Below are 17,547 nucleotides of genomic sequence, written 5' to 3'. Positions count from 1 at the left end.
AAGAGGAGCATGGCAAGAGTGTCGCTGGGAATCGTGATTGCAGAGCGTGAGCTTGCACTGAATTATTTGGTCTCGTTTTCAAACAAAACCAAGAGCCACACTAAAATCAGAAACACGTTTAAATCTGCTCTTAAAATAACTTGTCAAAATCAGATTAATACAACTGTCCTCACAGAAAACCTTGAGAATGAAGTTGTCCTATACTATTTGCTTGGCTTTTACTTTTCAGCCTCATTTCCTTAAGCATTTTTCCCTTGGTTGCAGAATTAAACTGATGATAAAGCAGTATCATCTCAAAACTATAAAGCAGTATCAACTCAAAACTCAGTACCCACTTTGGCATCCCAGTGCTCTTCTCACTCTGTCTAGCGTCTCGTGTTCTCTTCCCCAACCTGGACAAGACAGTTATTTACAGGTTAGAAGAACGTAAAAAGAAAGCTCTCAAATATTCAGACAGAATTCTGAAGCTTAAACTTTCAGCATAGTTCCCAAAGCAATGGGATGATATCAGTTCACAGACAGCTTGGGCAGCACGAGCCCAACACAGCGTCTCAGGCTGCAGCATAGTTGTCTCAGGCTACGTAACAGACCTTTCAAAAGGGTATGAAGTAACAGAACTGAAATGTATCTGGCAGGATGCCACCACTCGGATGCTATCCCAGCACCTCCCGTACGTACAGTGCACAGCAATTGGGCGTCCCGTGCTATGAGGCACTGACATTTCTTACGTTGAGCCCAAAATAGCTGGAGTAAAAGTAAACTGAGCATGTGGAGGCCAGCGAAGCCGGGTTGCTTTGTGTTACACACACTACGAGGCAGAAGGAACAAGAACGGGGGTGACGGAGGGACTCTCACATTCCCCCGTGGGGCAGAGAAGGCTCCTCGGAAAGGAGCCGGGCTCAGGGTACGGAGGGCAGGACGCTTGGAGTGGCCGTCCGTGCGGTGCGGATGTGAGCAGCACCCCCAGCAAACAGCACACGCTTCCTCCGTCCCTTCACTTCCACGGAGATCAGAGTGTCTGAGTGCAGAGAAAGTAACGCTGCCCCCGGGAACACACCCCAGGCTACCACCACCGGGGTGACTCGCCAGCACCTAACAGCAATCTGCAAGGCAGCCCTCAGGCCCATGGGCAGAACGAGTAGAACTCAAACACCACCACAGCAAGAGGGGCACCCCTCGACAAAGAACAGGGTCTAGAGCAAGAACACTTAATCTGCATTTGCACAGTGATGGACACAACAAAATCTATGAAGCCGTTAGACACTGTTGTAAGACAAATACTCCTCGGAGAGCTCCCTTCCACTGCCGAGGCAGGAAGGCTGCCCAGCAGGGCCCAGGCCACCCCGTCTGCCAGGAGCAACACGCAGCTCCCAAGGGACAGGCAGCGCGGAGCTGCGGCGCACGGACGGGTCAGCGTTCAGGAAGCAGAGGAGGAAGGTGGCTCCGCAGCGGAGGAGAAACAGAAGGCAGCACAACGGGCTCCAGCTAGCAGAGGAACCAATACCATTTGCCACGCACGTGTCGCTTGTGAGCAAAACTACCTTAATTTATCTTAAAGATTGATAAACTCCTTTAAAGGATCTTGGGAGATTTCTCCATATAGAAGTACTTAGCTTAAGATAAAAAAAAAAAACATTGCTAAACTTCCAGAATTATCTTCTGCTCCTAGTTTGTCTGCTCTGTGACTCTCCAAATACACAATAAGTAAAATATACTTAGAAGTGAATGCAAATGCAAATAAGTAAATGAAAGCAGAACCAAACCAAATCAGGCCACCTCTTGAAAGAGGACAAAACCTGTTTCTTTTGGAGGTAGCAGTTGCTAACACCCCATATAGAGCTAACATCTAATTCAACAGCATGCAAATTTGTATCCCGGGAGCCACACAATGCCGGGCCGAAGGACATGCTGTGCTGAAGGCCTCTGCAAGCCTGCAGGTCACTTCGTTTTTTCCATTGGTCTCATCTGAAAACCAACCCACAGCCCCCAGAGACTGAGTCTGGAGATTGTGTGGGCAGATGGAAGGCAGACCAGGGCATTTTTGGTGAATTAATTGCCCCCTGAATCAGCAAGCTGAGCAAAGTCACCGCACGGCTGTGCGGTCACCCCTCCACCACAGACGAGGTGGGGGAAACGCAGTGGGGAAGACGTGGCCACAACCACCCCTTTGGGCAGCGGCTGCCTCCGATTCAGTATTTCCCGAATCCATCCAAGCTAAGCACAGTCATCGCTGTTCCCCATCTCACGACACAGCAGAAAATCAGAGTCTTGCAGAAAGGTAACGCGAGGTCCACGTGGCCAGCAGGCACCATCAGCTCTGAAAGCCCTTTGTGGGGTCTTCTCTAGGAGCTGCTGAAGCCAAACAGGCTAGAGCAGCTACAGGCTGCTGGAGCCAAACACCACACCAATCCTGGTCTAAGGTGTTTTGAGAACCATCCAATACAACAAAATTCTTCTATTTTTTTTCACAGATGGACTAGAACTGCAAATGAGCATCGCGCTCGTTAAAGAGCCTGGGCAACCCAAGCCCTCACACTCACAGACACGGTAAGCAAGGCCCATTTCTGCAGAACACTTGTGCAAGCAAAGCCCTGAGCACATACACTGCATAAGGGCACAGGTTTTTGTGGGTTTTAGACATAAATTGCACTCGGAATGGTGTATTGTTCCTTCACAAATGGCTGGGCAGGTTTGTAACAGTCTTCTTGCAAATGTAGGCAGTTTGTTGAGAGAACCCTGTTCCACTAATCCAGCCTACAAAAGGCCCAGACAGATCAAAGATGACCACAAAGACTGAGAGCAAAGCCAGCAAGCATAAGCACATAAAGAGGCAATGAAAGCTGCAGCAGCCCTTCTCAAAGGCTGCTGGCACCTGATCCCAAAAGATGAAGTCCCAGGGGCCTCCCTGAATTCACAGAACTCCAGAAGGGTTGAGGTTGGCAGGGACCTCTAGAGATCACCTAGTCCAAACCCCTGCTCCAGCAGGGACACCCAGAGCAGGGGCACAGGGTGGCATCCAGGTGGGTTTAGAAGATCTCCAGAGAAGGAGCCCCACAGCCTCTCTGAGCAGCCTGTGCCAGGGCTCCGGCCCCCTCACAGGAAAGAAGTTCTTCCTCACATGGAGATGGAACCGCTCGGGTTTCAACTTGTATCCATTACCCCTTGTCCTGTCACTAGCCACCACAGAGAAGAGCCTGGCCCCATCCTCCCACATTCAGTCCCAAGGTACTTGTACATATTGATCAGATCTCCTCTCAGCCTTCTCTTCTCCAGCCTAAACAGGCCCAGCTCGCTTAGTGTTTCCTCACACGACAGATGCTCCTGTCCCTTCATCATCTTTGTCACTCTGCGCTGGCCCTTCTCTAGCCATTCCACATCTGGGGATGTCCTGGGGAGCCCGGAACTGCCCCAATATTCCCGGCGCGGCTTCCCCAGAGCTGAGCAGAGGGGCAGGATCCCCTCCCTCGCCCTGCTGGCAATGCTCCTCCTGGTGCAGCTGGGAGCCCATTGGCCTTGCTGGCCAGAAGGGCACATCCCAGCAAGATCACTGGAACAACAAACGCAAACAGGGATACAAACTGAAAAGAGCGAACGTGATGAGAGCAAGGCGGCATCCCCTTCCCAGGACAGACACGAGGCAGCACTGAGGCTCCCGGGGTGCCGAGGCAGAGCAGGGCTGCCCGCGGGCAGGGCTGCCCTGGAGCCGTGTCCCGTGGCCGCGTCCCGAAGCGGCGCCGCGGCTGGTACTCACATCCTGCCCACACCCTCGTACATGCGGGTCCCGTCCAGCAGCGCCATGATCTCGGTGTCGGTGAGGTGCGCGTGCTTCCTGCTCCTGCCCAGCTGCTCGATCTGCAGGTCGGCCAGCTTCACCTTCTGCTGCGTGTCCGCCACCTTGGCCTGCAGCTCCGCGAACGCCTGCGGGGCGACAGCGGCCGCACTCAGGGGCCGCCCAGCAGCAAGGCGTGCACGGGGCGCCGGGGGCCACGTCCTGCACCCCACATCCCGCACGCCCCATCCCGCATCCCGCAGCGCGGCCAGGCAAGGGCCGCATCCTGCATTCCCCATCCCCCATCCTGCCTCCCGCGGGGCGGCGGGGGCCGCCTCCCACATCCCCCATGCAGCCTCCCGCAGGCTCGGGGCAGGGGCCGGGCAGGGGCCGCGTCCCACGCCCCACGCCCCACGCCCCACGCCCCACGCCCCACGCCCCACATCCCGCGGGCCCGGCCGGGGCGCGGGGCGCCGCTACCTTCTTCAGCTCCAGGTCCACGGGCGCCGCCATCTTGCCTGGCCAGGGCGCCTGCGCGGAGAGGCGGGGTGAGCGCGGGCGCGGCGGTGCGCATGCGCGGAGGGGGTGTTGGGCGCGGGGGTGCGGGGCGCGTCCCCGTCGTGGGAGCGGCCGCCGGGGCCTGGCGCGGTACCCGGTGCGGCTCAGGGTGCCAACCTGGCACTGGGCATGCAGCTCCAAGTGAAGTGCTTGGCTAAACGGGGAGCTGCAGCATCGTCCTTTGGTGCAGAACGGTGGCGTGGAGCCACCTGCAAAGCCTCGGGGAGCGAGGCGGCGGCGGTCCTGCCCAGCTCCTGCATGGCAGCAGCCACGGCGGGGAATGCAGAGAGCAGGAAGGGCCCCCGGAGCTGGGAGAGGATCCCAAAGGCAGGACAACACAAGGCACCGATCAGAAAGCAGTAGCGGTAGCTAAAGCCGGAGCCAGACTGCTGTGTTATTAATAATACCTGGCAGTGGGACGCAGCCCTCTCGTCCCGACAGGCGCTGAGACGCTGCGAGGGGGAAGGGCTGGCGCGCTTCACCCCCGCAGAAATGTAGCTGCTTCAGCAGCGAAAGTGGGAGGCACGTAAGGGCACAGGGCAGCCCGGGACGAAGAGTGCCCCGCGGCCTGGAATCCAATTAAAAGCTGCGGGGGAGGCTGAGGAGCAGCGTGCACTGGCCTGGGGCGTTACGGGCAGCCCCGTGCTGCGGCTGTGCCACGAGGCGCCGGGGAATCCGCTCCGGACAGCAGCGAGGTGCCTCCTGCAGGGAAACTGTCCCAGCTGCCTGGAGACCCCTGACCTGGGCTGCCTGACTCAGCCCCACCGGCACCGCTCAGGAATCACCATCACTCCCGCCAGCCCCAGAGTTTTCCTTGCAGTTTGCCCAGCGGGGCTGGGAGAAGGAGTGAGGTCATGGTGAGGCGATGAGAAGCCATGGGGGGGAGTGCGGCAAAATTAAAATACCCTTGTGCTATTCAGTAGAGGCAGACAAGAGGGAACCTCTTTGTTCAAAGCAGAGTGCAAGATCCAACCTTTAGGGACAAGGGTCCATACTGCAGCCACTGATGAGGATCCCGTCCTGTGCACTGAGCAGCCGCATGGGCTCTGAGCAGGTTCAACCCCAACCCTTGGATGCAGTGGAGATGTTTCTCTTTGATCCCCCTGCCTGAGACCTCCAGCTATGGAGGCCCTGGTGGCTGTTGGAACCCAGTTCCTCCCACTGCTCTGCCCTGCAGCTCCCGGCATATCCAACTTCCTGCAGAGAAAAGGAATAGCGTGAATAGCAGGAAAAGTTGCAGCAACCAACTCTATCCAAGGGTGGCCTGGCCTCCTGGGGGGAGCACGGACGTGCTCGGCCTGAGTCAGCAGCAGTTTATAGCACAAAGGCCCAGAGGAGGCAGGAGTGAACAATGGTGCCCGGCTGGGGTGGTGACGCGAGCGGAGCAGGGCCGGTGCCGCCGCACTGCGACCGGCTTCCCTGCTTCGTGTGTGCCGCGGGAGACGTGAAGCCTGGGGCCCGCTGCTGTCCTCCCAGGAGCTGCTCTGCCCTTCTCCGAGCTCTTCGGAGGGGTCGCAGCCACGTGCCCCTGGTGCTGCCAGCGCTGCTGCCGGCGGCGCTCACACACGGGGCACCTGCAGCCGCCACCTGCGCCTGTCACCCGAGGAGCCTCCTGCTGCCCCTCAGCGTGCAGCCATTCAGCACGGGGGGATAAGCTGGAAGCCACCACTGACATGAAGGTATGTGAGGAGGGACAATATCATGGGAGGGGAGTCTGACCAGGCCGAGTGTGGAAATATCTCCAGGCGGACCCAGGCGAAAGAGCAATCCGTGCTGGAGCAGGGCACAACCCGAGCAGCCTCTCACCAGGGGCACATCGCAGTAACAAGCCTTGGTCAGGTGTGAGCATCCCTGTGGCCCTGAGGAAGAGTGGCCCTGAGACAAGCCGTTGCACCTGGATCCTGGACGAGCTTCACTAGAAAGCAGGCAGTGACACGAGGGCTGGCATGAGGTGCGGCGAGAGCCTGTGCTGTGCCCACGCCAAGCAAGGGGGCTTGTGCCTCCCTTCTTGCTGCAGCAGCGAGCCCATGGGAGATACCACATGGCAGCGTGGCTCGTCACACGCTCTGGCAAAGCCCATCTCCAGCTCAGGGTGAGCCTGGTTGGGTGAGGAGCAGATCAAGGCCAAAAACATCAGTCAGGAAGAAAATTAGCTGAACAGGATTGCTTGCAGGGCTGCTGCCATCTGTTTTCAGAGAAAGGCAGTGGAGATGGCTCCATGAATTTTGGAGCATCACCTCATGCCCTGGGCGGGGGGTGGCATGTCCCAACGTTTCCCTGCACGGCCGCAGCATCTTCCCTCATCCTGGTCATGATGTCCCCTCGCATCCAGACACGGTCATGCTGCAATGGCTGAAAGTGGGGCTGAGAGCAAGCGCTGGGGCAGGGGAATAAATCGAGTTAAACATTTAAATTTAATTAAATCTCAAGTTGGTATTTTGGAGGTCTCTCAGCTCTGAGTGTCATTCTGGGGAGGGCTGTGCCCTTTGCGAAGGAGAAGAGGTCACAGCAGGGAGCTGGAGCGGGAGTCAGCGGCTTAGGCGTACGGGCCTGACAGGTGGAGAGCTGGGAAGTGCCAGGGACATGCAAGGGGGATTTTTTTTCCCTCTCTTTCTGCTCCTGGCTCCGCACCTGAGGAGGCAGAAGCTCCTGTGGGCCCCTTGGTGGGCATCGCACCTTCCTTGCGCTGCAGGAGAAGACATTGCCTCCTTTCCCAGCCTGCACAAGCAGGAGCTGCTACCTCATGGATCCAGCCAGCTCCTCGCTATGCTTTGCGAAGGCTCTCGCCCTCACTCCCAAGCCTCCCAGTCAGAGCAAAAAGTATGCATAAAACCGCCAGCTGTCCACAGAACCAACCTCCTATGCAGCTATTTCCAGTGTGTGGAGGGACAGAGCCCTAGGGCAAGCAGAGCTGGCTCTGAGGAAAGGCAGGAAGGACGTCGGGAGGCCAGCGTGGAGCCCCCAGCTCTGCAGAGCCAACAGCCCCACGGCAGCGGCAGCAGCAGCGCGGGGGCCTGGCCTGCAGCGCAGCAAGCGCGGACGCTGTTTGCTTAACAAATATTCCAGAGGTCCGAAGTTCAGAGCGGCCAGTTCAGGCAGCCTCCCCGCAGCACCGTGCTCTGGGGCTCACCCAACGCTTTCTCAGCGCTGGGATTTGGGTCCCCACAGCAGCGCAAAGCTTTTGCTCTCCAGGTGATAAGATGCGGATTCCCTCTCATTCCCCCCAGGCTTCCCTTCTGCTGTGGCCCCGTGCTTCAGGGCGGCTATCTTGGGAAGCGCCAAGCCATTGCTTCATTCCCCTTCCCACGCCCCAGGTTTTGCTACATTAAAACTTGCCGACTGCTCTAGAGGAATGAGCTAATAAGCTCACTTCCTAAGCACCCCCTCCTGCAGGCATCCAAGGACTGTAAGGCTTATTTTATGCCTTGCCAGAGCTAAATTTTGGCCAAATTAGTCCAAAAAGCTCTGCAGACTACTCACTTCCCCTGCTCCAGGGCAAGTTGTCGGAACATGAGTGGAAAGTGCCAGCAGAGCTTGACATCTACTACAGTGAAACCGGCTGGAGGAAAGCAGATTTCCTGCAGGGAAGCAGCCAGTTTTCCCCGCTTTGAGGCTCTGTGCTAGAGCCATCAGCTCACACCAGTCTTGGCTCCCCGGGGGAAGCTCTCGGAAGAGGAAACACGAGCAGGTTGGGAGTTATTTATACTGCCTGCTGGGCACCAGACCTGAGCCAGCCTGAAGCAGCGCTTGCAGGGAAGACCCTGGCCGGTCCAGCAGCCTCCACAGCTTGTTTCGGGCTTATAGCACTGTTGAACAGAGGTTCCTCAAAAATATTGAGATATCTCACTAAGGAAGGCCTGTTGTTACCATTTGCAGAGACACAACTCCCACCCACCCCCACCATTAAATTCATTTAACAGCCTGAATGTTCGTAACAAAGTGTTATTTATTAGAATATTACATTGCACTTAAAAAATAAGGGAGGTCTGACCTTGTCTTGTCCTACATGAGGGTTGCAGGGCCAGACCTCTAATAAATATAAATACTATGTACAGTTTATCTAAAATAAATATATAATTTAAAATGAAAAATATCTTGTTAAATAGCTGTTACCCCCCTCCCCCTGCATCTAAGAAAGCCCCCGGCCCGGTCTCCTGGGCCTTTCACAGTTAGTTGCTCGTTGGGCGCCACGGCGATGGCGCCTCCGGCCCACGCAGGAGCCCCTGCAGCCCCACGGCCGGAGCCGCCGTGGAGGGTCCCTCGCGCGGCCCCGCATCCCGCTGTGGCGCCGCCGCCGCCTCCGGCCGCTCCGCAAGCTCCCCGTGCGCTGCGGGGCGGTGCCGGCTCCACGCCTCACGGCCTCCGGGAGGTAGAACTGCTTCTGGGCCCGCTCCTGCAATGAGAGCGGCGCGGGCGCGTTGGTTCGGCGGCCTCAGGCGCCGAGCGCGTCCTGCGGCCTCGTCCGGCCCAGGGGGAGCCCCGGTGCTTCCGGAGCCCCCGCAGTAGCCAGAGTTCCTTGATGCCTCACAGGACAAGGGCCGCCAGCTCCCTGGCAGGCTGCCAGGGCAGAGCTGTGACCAAGCATCACACAGCTCCTTCTCCCCAGGGCTCCCTTCCAGGGACGACGGTTCCCCCCCCCCCCCCGCTCCGTTTCCTCCCTCGTCAATGCATCTTCCTCCTCTCCCCAGGTCAAGGGCAGCAATGCCAATCTTGTGCCAAAGCCCTTTCCCCAAAATGGGGCTCACTGCAAGCCAGGTCGTGCTCTGGCCACCCACGGTGACACAGCACAGGGCCCTGCCCCACTGCAGGGCAGGAGGCAGGAGCAGGTAAAACATGCGCTGCAAGTGGGAGCAAAAAAGAAGGGCCTGTGGGAGCCAGCAGGATGTGAGGGGCTCCAGGAGGGAGGGGAGAAAAGGAAAGGAAAGGATGGAGTGAGAGGCTGGAGCCAAGTCGGGCACTCGGGGCTCAGCCACAGGGGCTTTTGGGCCAAATCCTGCCAACTGATTCCCCAGTCTCTGAGTGTTGCCCAGCTCCAGTGCAGGATTCGTGAGCCAGGACGTGGTGCTCTCCCCATGCTGGAGAAGTTATAACGAGCGAGCAGAGCATCCCAACACCCAGCAGTACCCAAGCCTCATGGTAAGCCATGGTCTTACCTCGCTGGCGCCCGGCATCCTCAGTGGTTTACAGTGATGCCCAGCTTGATTTTCTCTTCGTTTTCTACATCGTAGACACCCCTTTTGTGGCACCTGTAAGGCCAAGCCAAGAGATGTTCATAGCATGGAGTGGCCCCTGCCACCAGGCCCTGCCCTGAGCCCTTCCTGGGGGGTGGCTCTGGCAGAACAGCCCCCACGCTGCTCACCTCAGCATCAGCAGAGCTGCAATGATGACAAGACATAGTGAGGACAGGACCACAGCGACAACAGCCAGTGCAGTCGTGTGGTCATATGTGCTGGGGGGATGCTCCACGGGGAGCAAGAGTCCATGACATCTCTCACCATGATATCCCGGCTGGCATCTGGGCAAGAAGGAAAGAGCATTAGAGAATGGCGGGGACAACAGGGCATCAGGTCCTTTCTGCCACAAGGCAGCAGAGCTACCTCCTTGCTCAGCTGTGAGCCAGAGTCCTGCACCCACCCTGGGCCAGGAGGTCTGGTGTCCCCCTTGTCTCCCTGGTTTACTGGTAAATTCTCTTGCCCCACATCCCTGTCCCAAGCACCGCATGAGGATGCCCAGCAAAGCCATGTCCTTCCTCCCAGGGCAGGGTCACGACTCTTCCCAATCGCCTATGAAGTGGAGCCAGGCTGCTTGGGCCACCTCTGAGTGGCAACCAGCTCCATCACACACAGAGGTCAGACACAACAGGGCCTACAGGTGGGAACCACTGAGACCCCAGCAGGCAAGACACAACTGCCCAAGGCAAGCAAGAGGGAGGCACGCAGGCACCCATGGCACTGCCAGCCACCTGCTCTCTGCAATGACAAGTCCTGTGCAAGGAAGCATGGAACAGTCTCCCACCATGGGCTGGAGCTCACAACTTCCCTCTGAACAGGTTTCCCCAGTGCCTGGGGCCAGCCAGAGCTAACAGAGAAGTACAAGCTCCCTGCAGGCTCAGGAGGTTACTCATATAACAGAAATAAAGTTCCCCCTCAGAACCGCGAGGCAGCCACCCAAACCCTCCTTATGAGTCAACACCTACTGATGGGACCAGCTGAATAAACTCAGCACCACGGACCCTCGGCGGATCTGGGCAGGGACATGATCTTATCTCCGACGCATGGACTTGGGCCAGAGCCCCGGCCTGGCCCGGGGAGGGCTCCGTTAACACCATGCGCCACGCCAGCACCGCCCTCCGCACCAGGCGGCCGTCGTGCGCACACAGAGCCGCCTCTCAGCAGTGCTCGGGGGCCTGGGCACCATCCCCGGCTCCTCCAGCACCGGGGGCAGCCGCAGGAAGCAAAGACCCCACACAGGTGGCACGGCCGGAGCCACCAAGGGCAGCCCGAGCGCTCCCAGCCACTCAAAGCTGTGACTCTAGGGGCAAACCCAAGCCAAGTGACATGTGTTTCACAGGACATCATTACGGGAGGAGAGCAAGGCCTTGCAGAGCCCCAGGAAGGGCTGAGGCAGCCTGAGCTACTCCTGATGAGGAAAGCTGCAGAACTCAGCTCCAGAACCACTGCCCTGGGGACGCCAAGGGGAATGAGCCACTAGTCCTAAAAACACCAGCCACAGCTCCAATGGGAGAGATCCCATAGGGGCCAGCAGTCTTGAGAACCTCAGCTGGCTCAAGACCCTCGGTCAGCACTCTTCCTGCTTGCCCTTGCTCGAAAGCTTCTTTTGACCCCAAGGAAACAGTGACTGCTCCCAGTAGGAGCTTGGGAAGGGGATGCCCAGCTGTCCTGGCCCAATTCAGGTAGGATCCCGGAAGGACTGTGCTCTGCAGCATAGTGGGTCACCAGTGAAAGCCAATCCAGCAGAGATCTCCTGCTGGTAGTCCTGATTCCCCCTGCTCGAGGGCCCAGCAGCAGCATCGTGACAGCTTCCAGGCACAGCAGAACTAAGCGGTTCAAGGAGCTGTGCGGACCCTGATCCCTGTGGATTCCAGGGCGCAAGAGCTTCTGGACACTATAAGCTAAGGAGTTATTATCTTCCCAGGCTCCTGGCACAGGGCTGGGTGGCTCAGGGGATTGCCAGCAAGGAACAAAGCCTCTTACATCCACCAGCTCAAACCCTGCCCACGTCAGCGGGGATCAAACTTGCACCCACGGGCATTACCCTGGGCAGCAGCAGCTGGATCTGGGTGCCCAGGCAGCGAGCAAACCTACTCTCTTCCACCTCGTCCAGCCCCTGCTCTCTTCCTGCAGCCCCAGAGCAGTCTCACGCCTTGGCAGTGCCCCTATATGAGAGCCACATGCCACGCACGGGACAAGCGGCCAGTACCCCTGCCCTCGCCCGGGTGCTTTCATAGGTGCACCGCCTGCTTCCAACCTCTGTCCCCAGCTCACTAGCAAGCCATGGGGCCCAGCAGCTTCCCAGCTCTTGGCAGGGGCCCCCAGAATATGGGACAGAGCAAAGGACGCGAGATCCTCTCCCGGCTCAGGAACCCATCCAGGAAGACCTGAAGTTGGCCTCAGATGCAAGACTCGCAGCCCATTTTAGGACAGATACTTGAAAACCGCTGCGGACCCAGAGCAGCAGGATCAAGGGGAGCCAGCTGCACCCTGGCACGGACGCTGGCATTCCCAGGAACTCCTCTGTGGCGGGAGCTCCCTACGTCACAAGCCTGCCTGACATCCCATGGGCCTCCCGAGTGCTCCAAGTCCCAGGCCACGAGGCATTTCAGTGGCACTCGTTCAAAACGCAGAAACCAGGCCAGAGCAGAGGCCACAGGTTCCCGCTGTTCTCCAAGCGGCGCAGCTCAAGGAGCACATGGAACACCAGGTCAGCGCCGTCGCCACGCGGATGGGGAGCGAACACTAAAAATATCCCCTGGGCTCTTCCTCTGCGCAGCCCAGGGAATTCCAAGAACAATGGCTAAGGTTTCCCGGGGCCGGGCACGCCGCAGTCACTCACATGCAGGATGGAGCGCCCAGCTCTTTGATGTACTTGCATTCCCCGTGAATGCAGAAATCCTTGTACTTTCGCAGACACGGGTCTCTCTTCTTCCCCAGGCCTTTTCCTTTTCTTCTTTTATTCCCATTCCCCTTTTTCTTGGGAGTAACCAGGCCTTGAGGCTTGGACAAGAAAGCAACTGCAAAACAATTTCAAAAGGAGAAAACACCGATCACTTCTCATTTGAAAGCAAAAGAGCAGCCAGCTCCCAACTCTGCAGCCAGCTCTGCCCTGGCATTCACGCAGCCTTTTGTTCAGCAGGCTGCCCGCAAGCAGAGGGCTTTTTTTTTTTCCCCCCCAGATTTTTCACAAATATCATGGCCTTTCTGATTCATCAGAACAATTCTAAGGGAAATAAGGGAACAAGTAACCAAGAAATCAGGGAGAAAAAACAGGGCTTTATGCATCTCAAATGTTGCTATTATACACACCAGTTTCCACTGGACACAGAAGACTGCTAATTGCGTCTTTATGTAGCTTTTATTAAGAGCCCATTCATGGCTCCAAGGGGCTCTCCTTCCTGTGGTTACAATGATGGCTTGCAGACAGGACAAGAGCAGGATTACGAGAGCAAGCCCAGGTCAATTTTGGGTTTTGCAGAGACAAGCAGATGGCAAATGGAGTGTTCCCATGAATTACAGAGGTATTTTTTGATGGCAACGTGGAACTCTGTGGTTTTGGGTGCGAGGCCAGCTCCCTGCTGAGTTGGTTATGCAGGCTGGTGGGAGCCAGAGCACCCGGCTCCCCAGACACCCTCCACAGCCACAAAGTGAAACCAGCAGCATCGTCAGAATAGTTTAAGATGGCAGATGCCAAAAATATCAACCTCAGCTTGATCTTGAGAAGTGCCAGAAAGAGTATCCTCTGCTTGAAGGGCCACCTCACAGGCCCCCAAATTGTGGCACTATGAGCTCTAGAGAGGCTGGGGAAATGCAATGTAGAACTGCATGCTGCAGGGACCATAGGGGAAAGGGCGGCTGAGTCTAACCTGGCAGGTCTCGACGTGCCTAACGCTTTCTCAACAGCTTCCTCGCGCAGCCCAGCCCTCAGCGCGTGGCACCTTCCTTCCCGCGCGCCGACGCACCGCTCGGCCCGCACGCCGAGGAAGTCATTTCACAACCTGAACATCCTTCAGGCTAGGCCTGGAGAAAACTGATACTCCAGGAAACTCTGTGGCTTGGAGAAATCCCCAGATCCGGGTGAGACGCAGGGCCCCAGAACGTGTCCCGGGCTGGCAGCAGCAGCCACCCCCTCCCCTGCGGGTTATCTGCTGGCTGCACAGGGCTCCTTGCGGGCACGCAGGGACAGAACCGTGCTGTGACCCCTGGTCACCCCCACTGCTGCCCTTCCCTGGCATTGACCCTTGTCCCTGGGGCTGTCCCTGCTCCTCTGAGCAGCGAATCTGCAGAGGATTTGCATGATCTCGCTGCTGGAAAGGGAGGAAAACAGCTCAGTCCAAGCAGGCAGAGGGATGAAACAGATACCCCCAAGAGCCCCATCACAGGGAAAAAGATCTGCCAGGGCTGGAGCACAGAGAGAAATGCACCTCTGGCTCAAAAGCCACATGTGTCTGACTGTAAATTAGCTCAAAGCATTGCAGAAGTGCTCCGAGACGCTGCCACAAGCTGCCTGTGCAATGCTGATTCAGGAACAGGTACCCTGCACCCCAAAAAACAGAGCCCCATCAGTCAGTCCTCTTGCAGTCATCCGTCCTTAGGTTAGGCACGGCCCATCCCTGAGGGATCCGTTGCTCTAGGATGGGAAACCCTCGTTGGACGGATGCCTGGAGGATCAGTGGGCCAATGGGAGCATATCTTTGCTCTCCTACTGCAGCTCCTGTCAAGAAAATAAGCGTTTCCCAGGGGCAGAATCGCTCTAGACTTGAGTGTTCAGCCTGGTTTCGCAAAGCTGGGCATTAGCATCACAGTCTGACAGAACTGGACAGCCAGAAAGCAAAATTCAAGCGAGAGAAGTGAGGAGGGAAACTGTTACACAGAGCAGAGCTCCCTCCTCCTGGCGCCAGGCTCCAAGGCTACAAAGCTCAGCACGTTGCACGTGCAACACTGGCCTGGGCTCCGTCACTCCTCTGGCCCACAGTGGGTCCCCATCTCACTCCACGGGTACAACCTCCATGAGAGTCACCAGGACATCCTCCGGTCCCAAGCCAGGGCAGAAGAGCCAAGCAGGAGTGCACAGAGCGCCTAACAGAGAGACAGTGTCGCCAGCGCCACCATGAAGGGGCCGCTGGGTGACTAACCCCAGCTAGGTATGAGGAGCAGCCGCATGTGGGCGGGGTGAGTCACAGCGATCCCCTCCCCGCTGCCACCGCTGCCACCACTGCCGCTATCTGAGAGGCGGCAGAGGCAGCGCACGCGGGCGGGCACCCAGCCCAGGGCTCGACACCTGCGGGCAGAGGGTGCCACGTACACCTGAAGGGCTCTCTCTGTCTGGGGCAGGGCTCTCACAAGACATGACCGAGGCACTGCAAGATCAGGGCTCCTGCCTCTCCTGCTTGGAAGCTCTTAGGACTGCCACTCTGGGGCTACTAGGGACATCCCCTCACACAAAACAAGAGACAACCAAAACACAACTGCCTTGAGCTACAGCCACAAGCCCTGGCAGGGGGGTGGCTCTTGCTTGTTGCCCAGGGCTCCTATCCTGCCCTGCACCCAGGGCTGGCACACCTTTGGGTGCCATGGCATGGGGCAAGGCAAGGGGCACGAGCAAGGAGCTCTCAAGCAGCACCCCTGTGCCCAGCCTGGGCATGGGATGCACCTGCTGTCTCCCCAGCAGCGACAGTAGCCCTGAAGCAGCCCCTGGGGTACTAGAGCTGCCACCCGGGGGCACCCACCGTGCAGCAGCACCAAGCTGAGCCACAGCCAACCCCTGCCCCAGCTGCACATGTTCCCTGCCAAAATGGGGCCACACTTGCCACCCACTGGCTCCGGATCTGTGCCACGACTCCCTTCCCACCCGGATTCAGCCGGGGCTTGGCCCTCTCCCGCAGCCTCCACTCCCGACCCAAACCCAGTCCCACAAGCCGAGCTCTCCCCCGCCCCGCCGGCGCCTCAGGCAGCAGCGGGTCCCCGCTCTCGTTGTCCTTCGGCTCCGCGGCCGTCCCGGGACCCCGACCCGAATCGCTCCGCGTGCTCAGCCGCCCCGGCCCGCGCTCCGCCCGCGCCGCCGGTACCTCTGGGCAGGTCGCTCAGGTCGTCCCCGGAGGCCACTCCGCCGCCCTCCTTCTCGGGGCTGCCGCGCAGCAGCGGCACCGTGACAGCCGCCGGCTCCCCACCGCCGCCGTCCTTGTGGAGCACCTCGTTGTGCAGCACGTCGCGGCCGAGGCCTCCCGCGCACACTGCGGAGTGACGGAGGGAACGGGGCACGGTGAGCCCGGCCGCGCGGCACCGGCTCCGCGCCCCGCTCCGCGCCCCCGGCCCGGCCCTCACCTGCCGCCAGCAGCGCGTGGACCATCACCAGCGCCCGCCCGTCCATGGCGGCCGCACGAGTCCGGGAAGCCGCGAAACCCTCGGCCGGCGCCGCTGCGATCGGCACCGCTCCCGCCGCAAGTCCCGGCGCGCCGGGCGCCGCCGCGGGTAGAAGGCAGCGGGCGGCGGGGCGGGCCCGGGCGGAGCCGCGCGGCTCCCCGCCCCGCTGCTGAGCCCGGCCCCGGCCCGGCCCCGTGCTCCGCCGCATGGGGCCGGCTGCTCCCCAGGGTCCCCAAGGTGCCGTCGCCTCGGTGGGAGGGGGGCACGAGCAGGGACAGCCCTGGGCGCTGCTGTCGGCCTCAGCCCTGCTGCGAAGCCTCCGCGCCAACGGGCAGGCTCTGGGACATCCTGCCACTGCCCGGGGCGCATCCGCCCCTGCCCTTCGTGGGGTCTCCCAGCCGCCTCCTTGCGTGGAGCCTGGATGGAGCTGGAGAGGTCGCCCAGGCCCGGGGTCTCCTTGCCACCCCCAGGTGGGATTTCTGTCCTGTTGCAGGGAAGGGGACACGTTCCAGGGCAGCCGGATCCTGGAGCATCCACAGAAAGGGTGCGGGAGGCCCCCATGGCTGCAACCCCCCCGGCTCAGGCATGGATGTAGATGAGAGGTCCTTCACGGGCAGCCACCCTGCTAACGCCAGCTCTGCCGGTAGTGCTGTGCGCGCCGCCAGCTCAACCGTGGGAGCAGTCTGTTCTGTGGAGAGGCCAAGGAGGCTCTGCAGCGTGACAGGCAGAGCTGGAATCGGTAAGAGGGGCTGAAATGATAGAGGAGAACAACTGGTTGGGAAAAAGCCGACTGGAAACCTTCTGCTCTCTCCCCTCATGCAAGGCAACCCCAAGTAGATCACTGAATATTCAGCATGAACCGTCACACTGTGGCACTGTGGCCGTCGGATGTTGTTGAGATCAAAAGGCTCAGAAACAGCCCAGAAGACATCAAGAGGAGCAAGGCTCTTCAATAAGGCCGCTCTGCAGGAAGAGCATCACAGGAGACAGGAATTCATGGTCAGGGCAGTAAGCTACAACTGGAGATGGAGGGACCTGGTTGGAGAAGATGGTGGAGATCTTTCTGTTAGAGGACAGGCCCTGAGCCACCTTTGTGCCTAGATGGAGAACCCATTAAACAGGTTGATTCATGGCTTCATCTCGCAATCCTGAGCGGACCTGTCTTAGTCAGCCGATTTCCCTGGCTCCCAGCATCACGGTGCTCTTTCTCTCGGTTCCGGTCTGTGGCATTTTTTGCTTGAGGGCTGACTGTGTTTCAATCCATCTCTTTTATCACACTGGGAATCACTTTGACTCTTGTTGTGTTTGGCCTTTGGCCTCATTTTCATCCCCAGTGACAGGCTAGAAAGGAGTGATGACGCCAAACACTGGGCAAGCGGAGTGGCTTTGCATTGTTCCAGGTCACTTTTGGGGTGGCCACATCCCCCTGATTGTTCCTCATGGTAGCTCCAATTCCCAGGCCCCCAACCCTGGTGCCAGTTTCGGTTCAGCGAGGCACAGTAGCAGTGTGATTAAATATTCCTGTGATTGTTGTTGTTGTCTCCAAGGAATACTCCCGGATCTGGCAACCCCCGCGCACACACCCTCCTTCTTGCTCAGACTTGACTTTTGCAATTGTTTGCT

General features: G+C 58.8%; 2 protein-coding genes across 2 annotated transcripts in view; both read right to left on the bottom strand.

The window, feature by feature from the left end:
- The window catches only part of PFDN1 (prefoldin subunit 1), a 29,148-nt gene extending 24,791 nt beyond the window's left edge, over positions 1-4,357 (bottom strand). The window contains exons 1-2 of the mRNA XM_010211306.2: positions 4,250-4,357; positions 3,752-3,918 (exon numbers count right to left, since the gene is read on the bottom strand). Coding sequence (XP_010209608.1) covers positions 3,752-3,918; positions 4,250-4,282 — 200 coding nt within the window. The 5' untranslated portion in view covers positions 4,283-4,357. The remainder of the gene's footprint in view (positions 1-3,751; positions 3,919-4,249) is intronic.
- A 4,304-nt stretch (positions 4,358-8,661) lies between these two features.
- On the bottom strand, positions 8,662-15,972 carry HBEGF (heparin binding EGF like growth factor). Its single transcript, XM_088522523.1, has 6 exons — positions 15,886-15,972; positions 15,630-15,794; positions 12,401-12,578; positions 9,687-9,842; positions 9,481-9,573; positions 8,662-8,720 (listed from the first exon to the last, which is right to left on the bottom strand). The coding sequence occupies exons 1-5, from the start codon at positions 15,929-15,931 to the stop codon at positions 9,501-9,503; spliced, it is 618 nt and encodes a 205-aa protein (XP_088378649.1). The 5' UTR covers positions 15,932-15,972; the 3' UTR covers positions 8,662-8,720; positions 9,481-9,500.
- Between the last annotated feature and the right edge of the window lie 1,575 nt (positions 15,973-17,547).

Source organism: Tinamus guttatus, unplaced genomic scaffold (genome assembly GCF_059628265.1).
Source record: "Tinamus guttatus ecotype Peru unplaced genomic scaffold, ASM5962826v1 Tinamus_guttatus_pri_ptg000155l, whole genome shotgun sequence".
NCBI lineage: Eukaryota > Metazoa > Chordata > Aves > Tinamiformes > Tinamidae > Tinamus > Tinamus guttatus.
The sequence above is the reverse complement of the archived record's forward strand: the minus strand, read 5'-3'. Positions and strand labels throughout refer to the sequence as shown.

Excerpts from the sequence above, each read along its gene's own strand:
- HBEGF (XM_088522523.1), bottom strand. The coding sequence starts at position 15,931 with ATGGACGGGCGGGCGCTGGTGATGGTCCACGCGCTGCTGGCGGCAG. Across the intron at positions 12,579-15,629 it reads CCTGAGCGACCTGCCCAGAG|TTGCTTTCTTGTCCAAGCCT; the intron begins GTACCGGCGGCG and ends ATTGTTTTGCAG. Across the intron at positions 9,843-12,400 it reads CTGGGCGCTCCATCCTGCAT|ATGCCAGCCGGGATATCATG; the intron begins GTGAGTGACTGC and ends CTTCTTGCCCAG.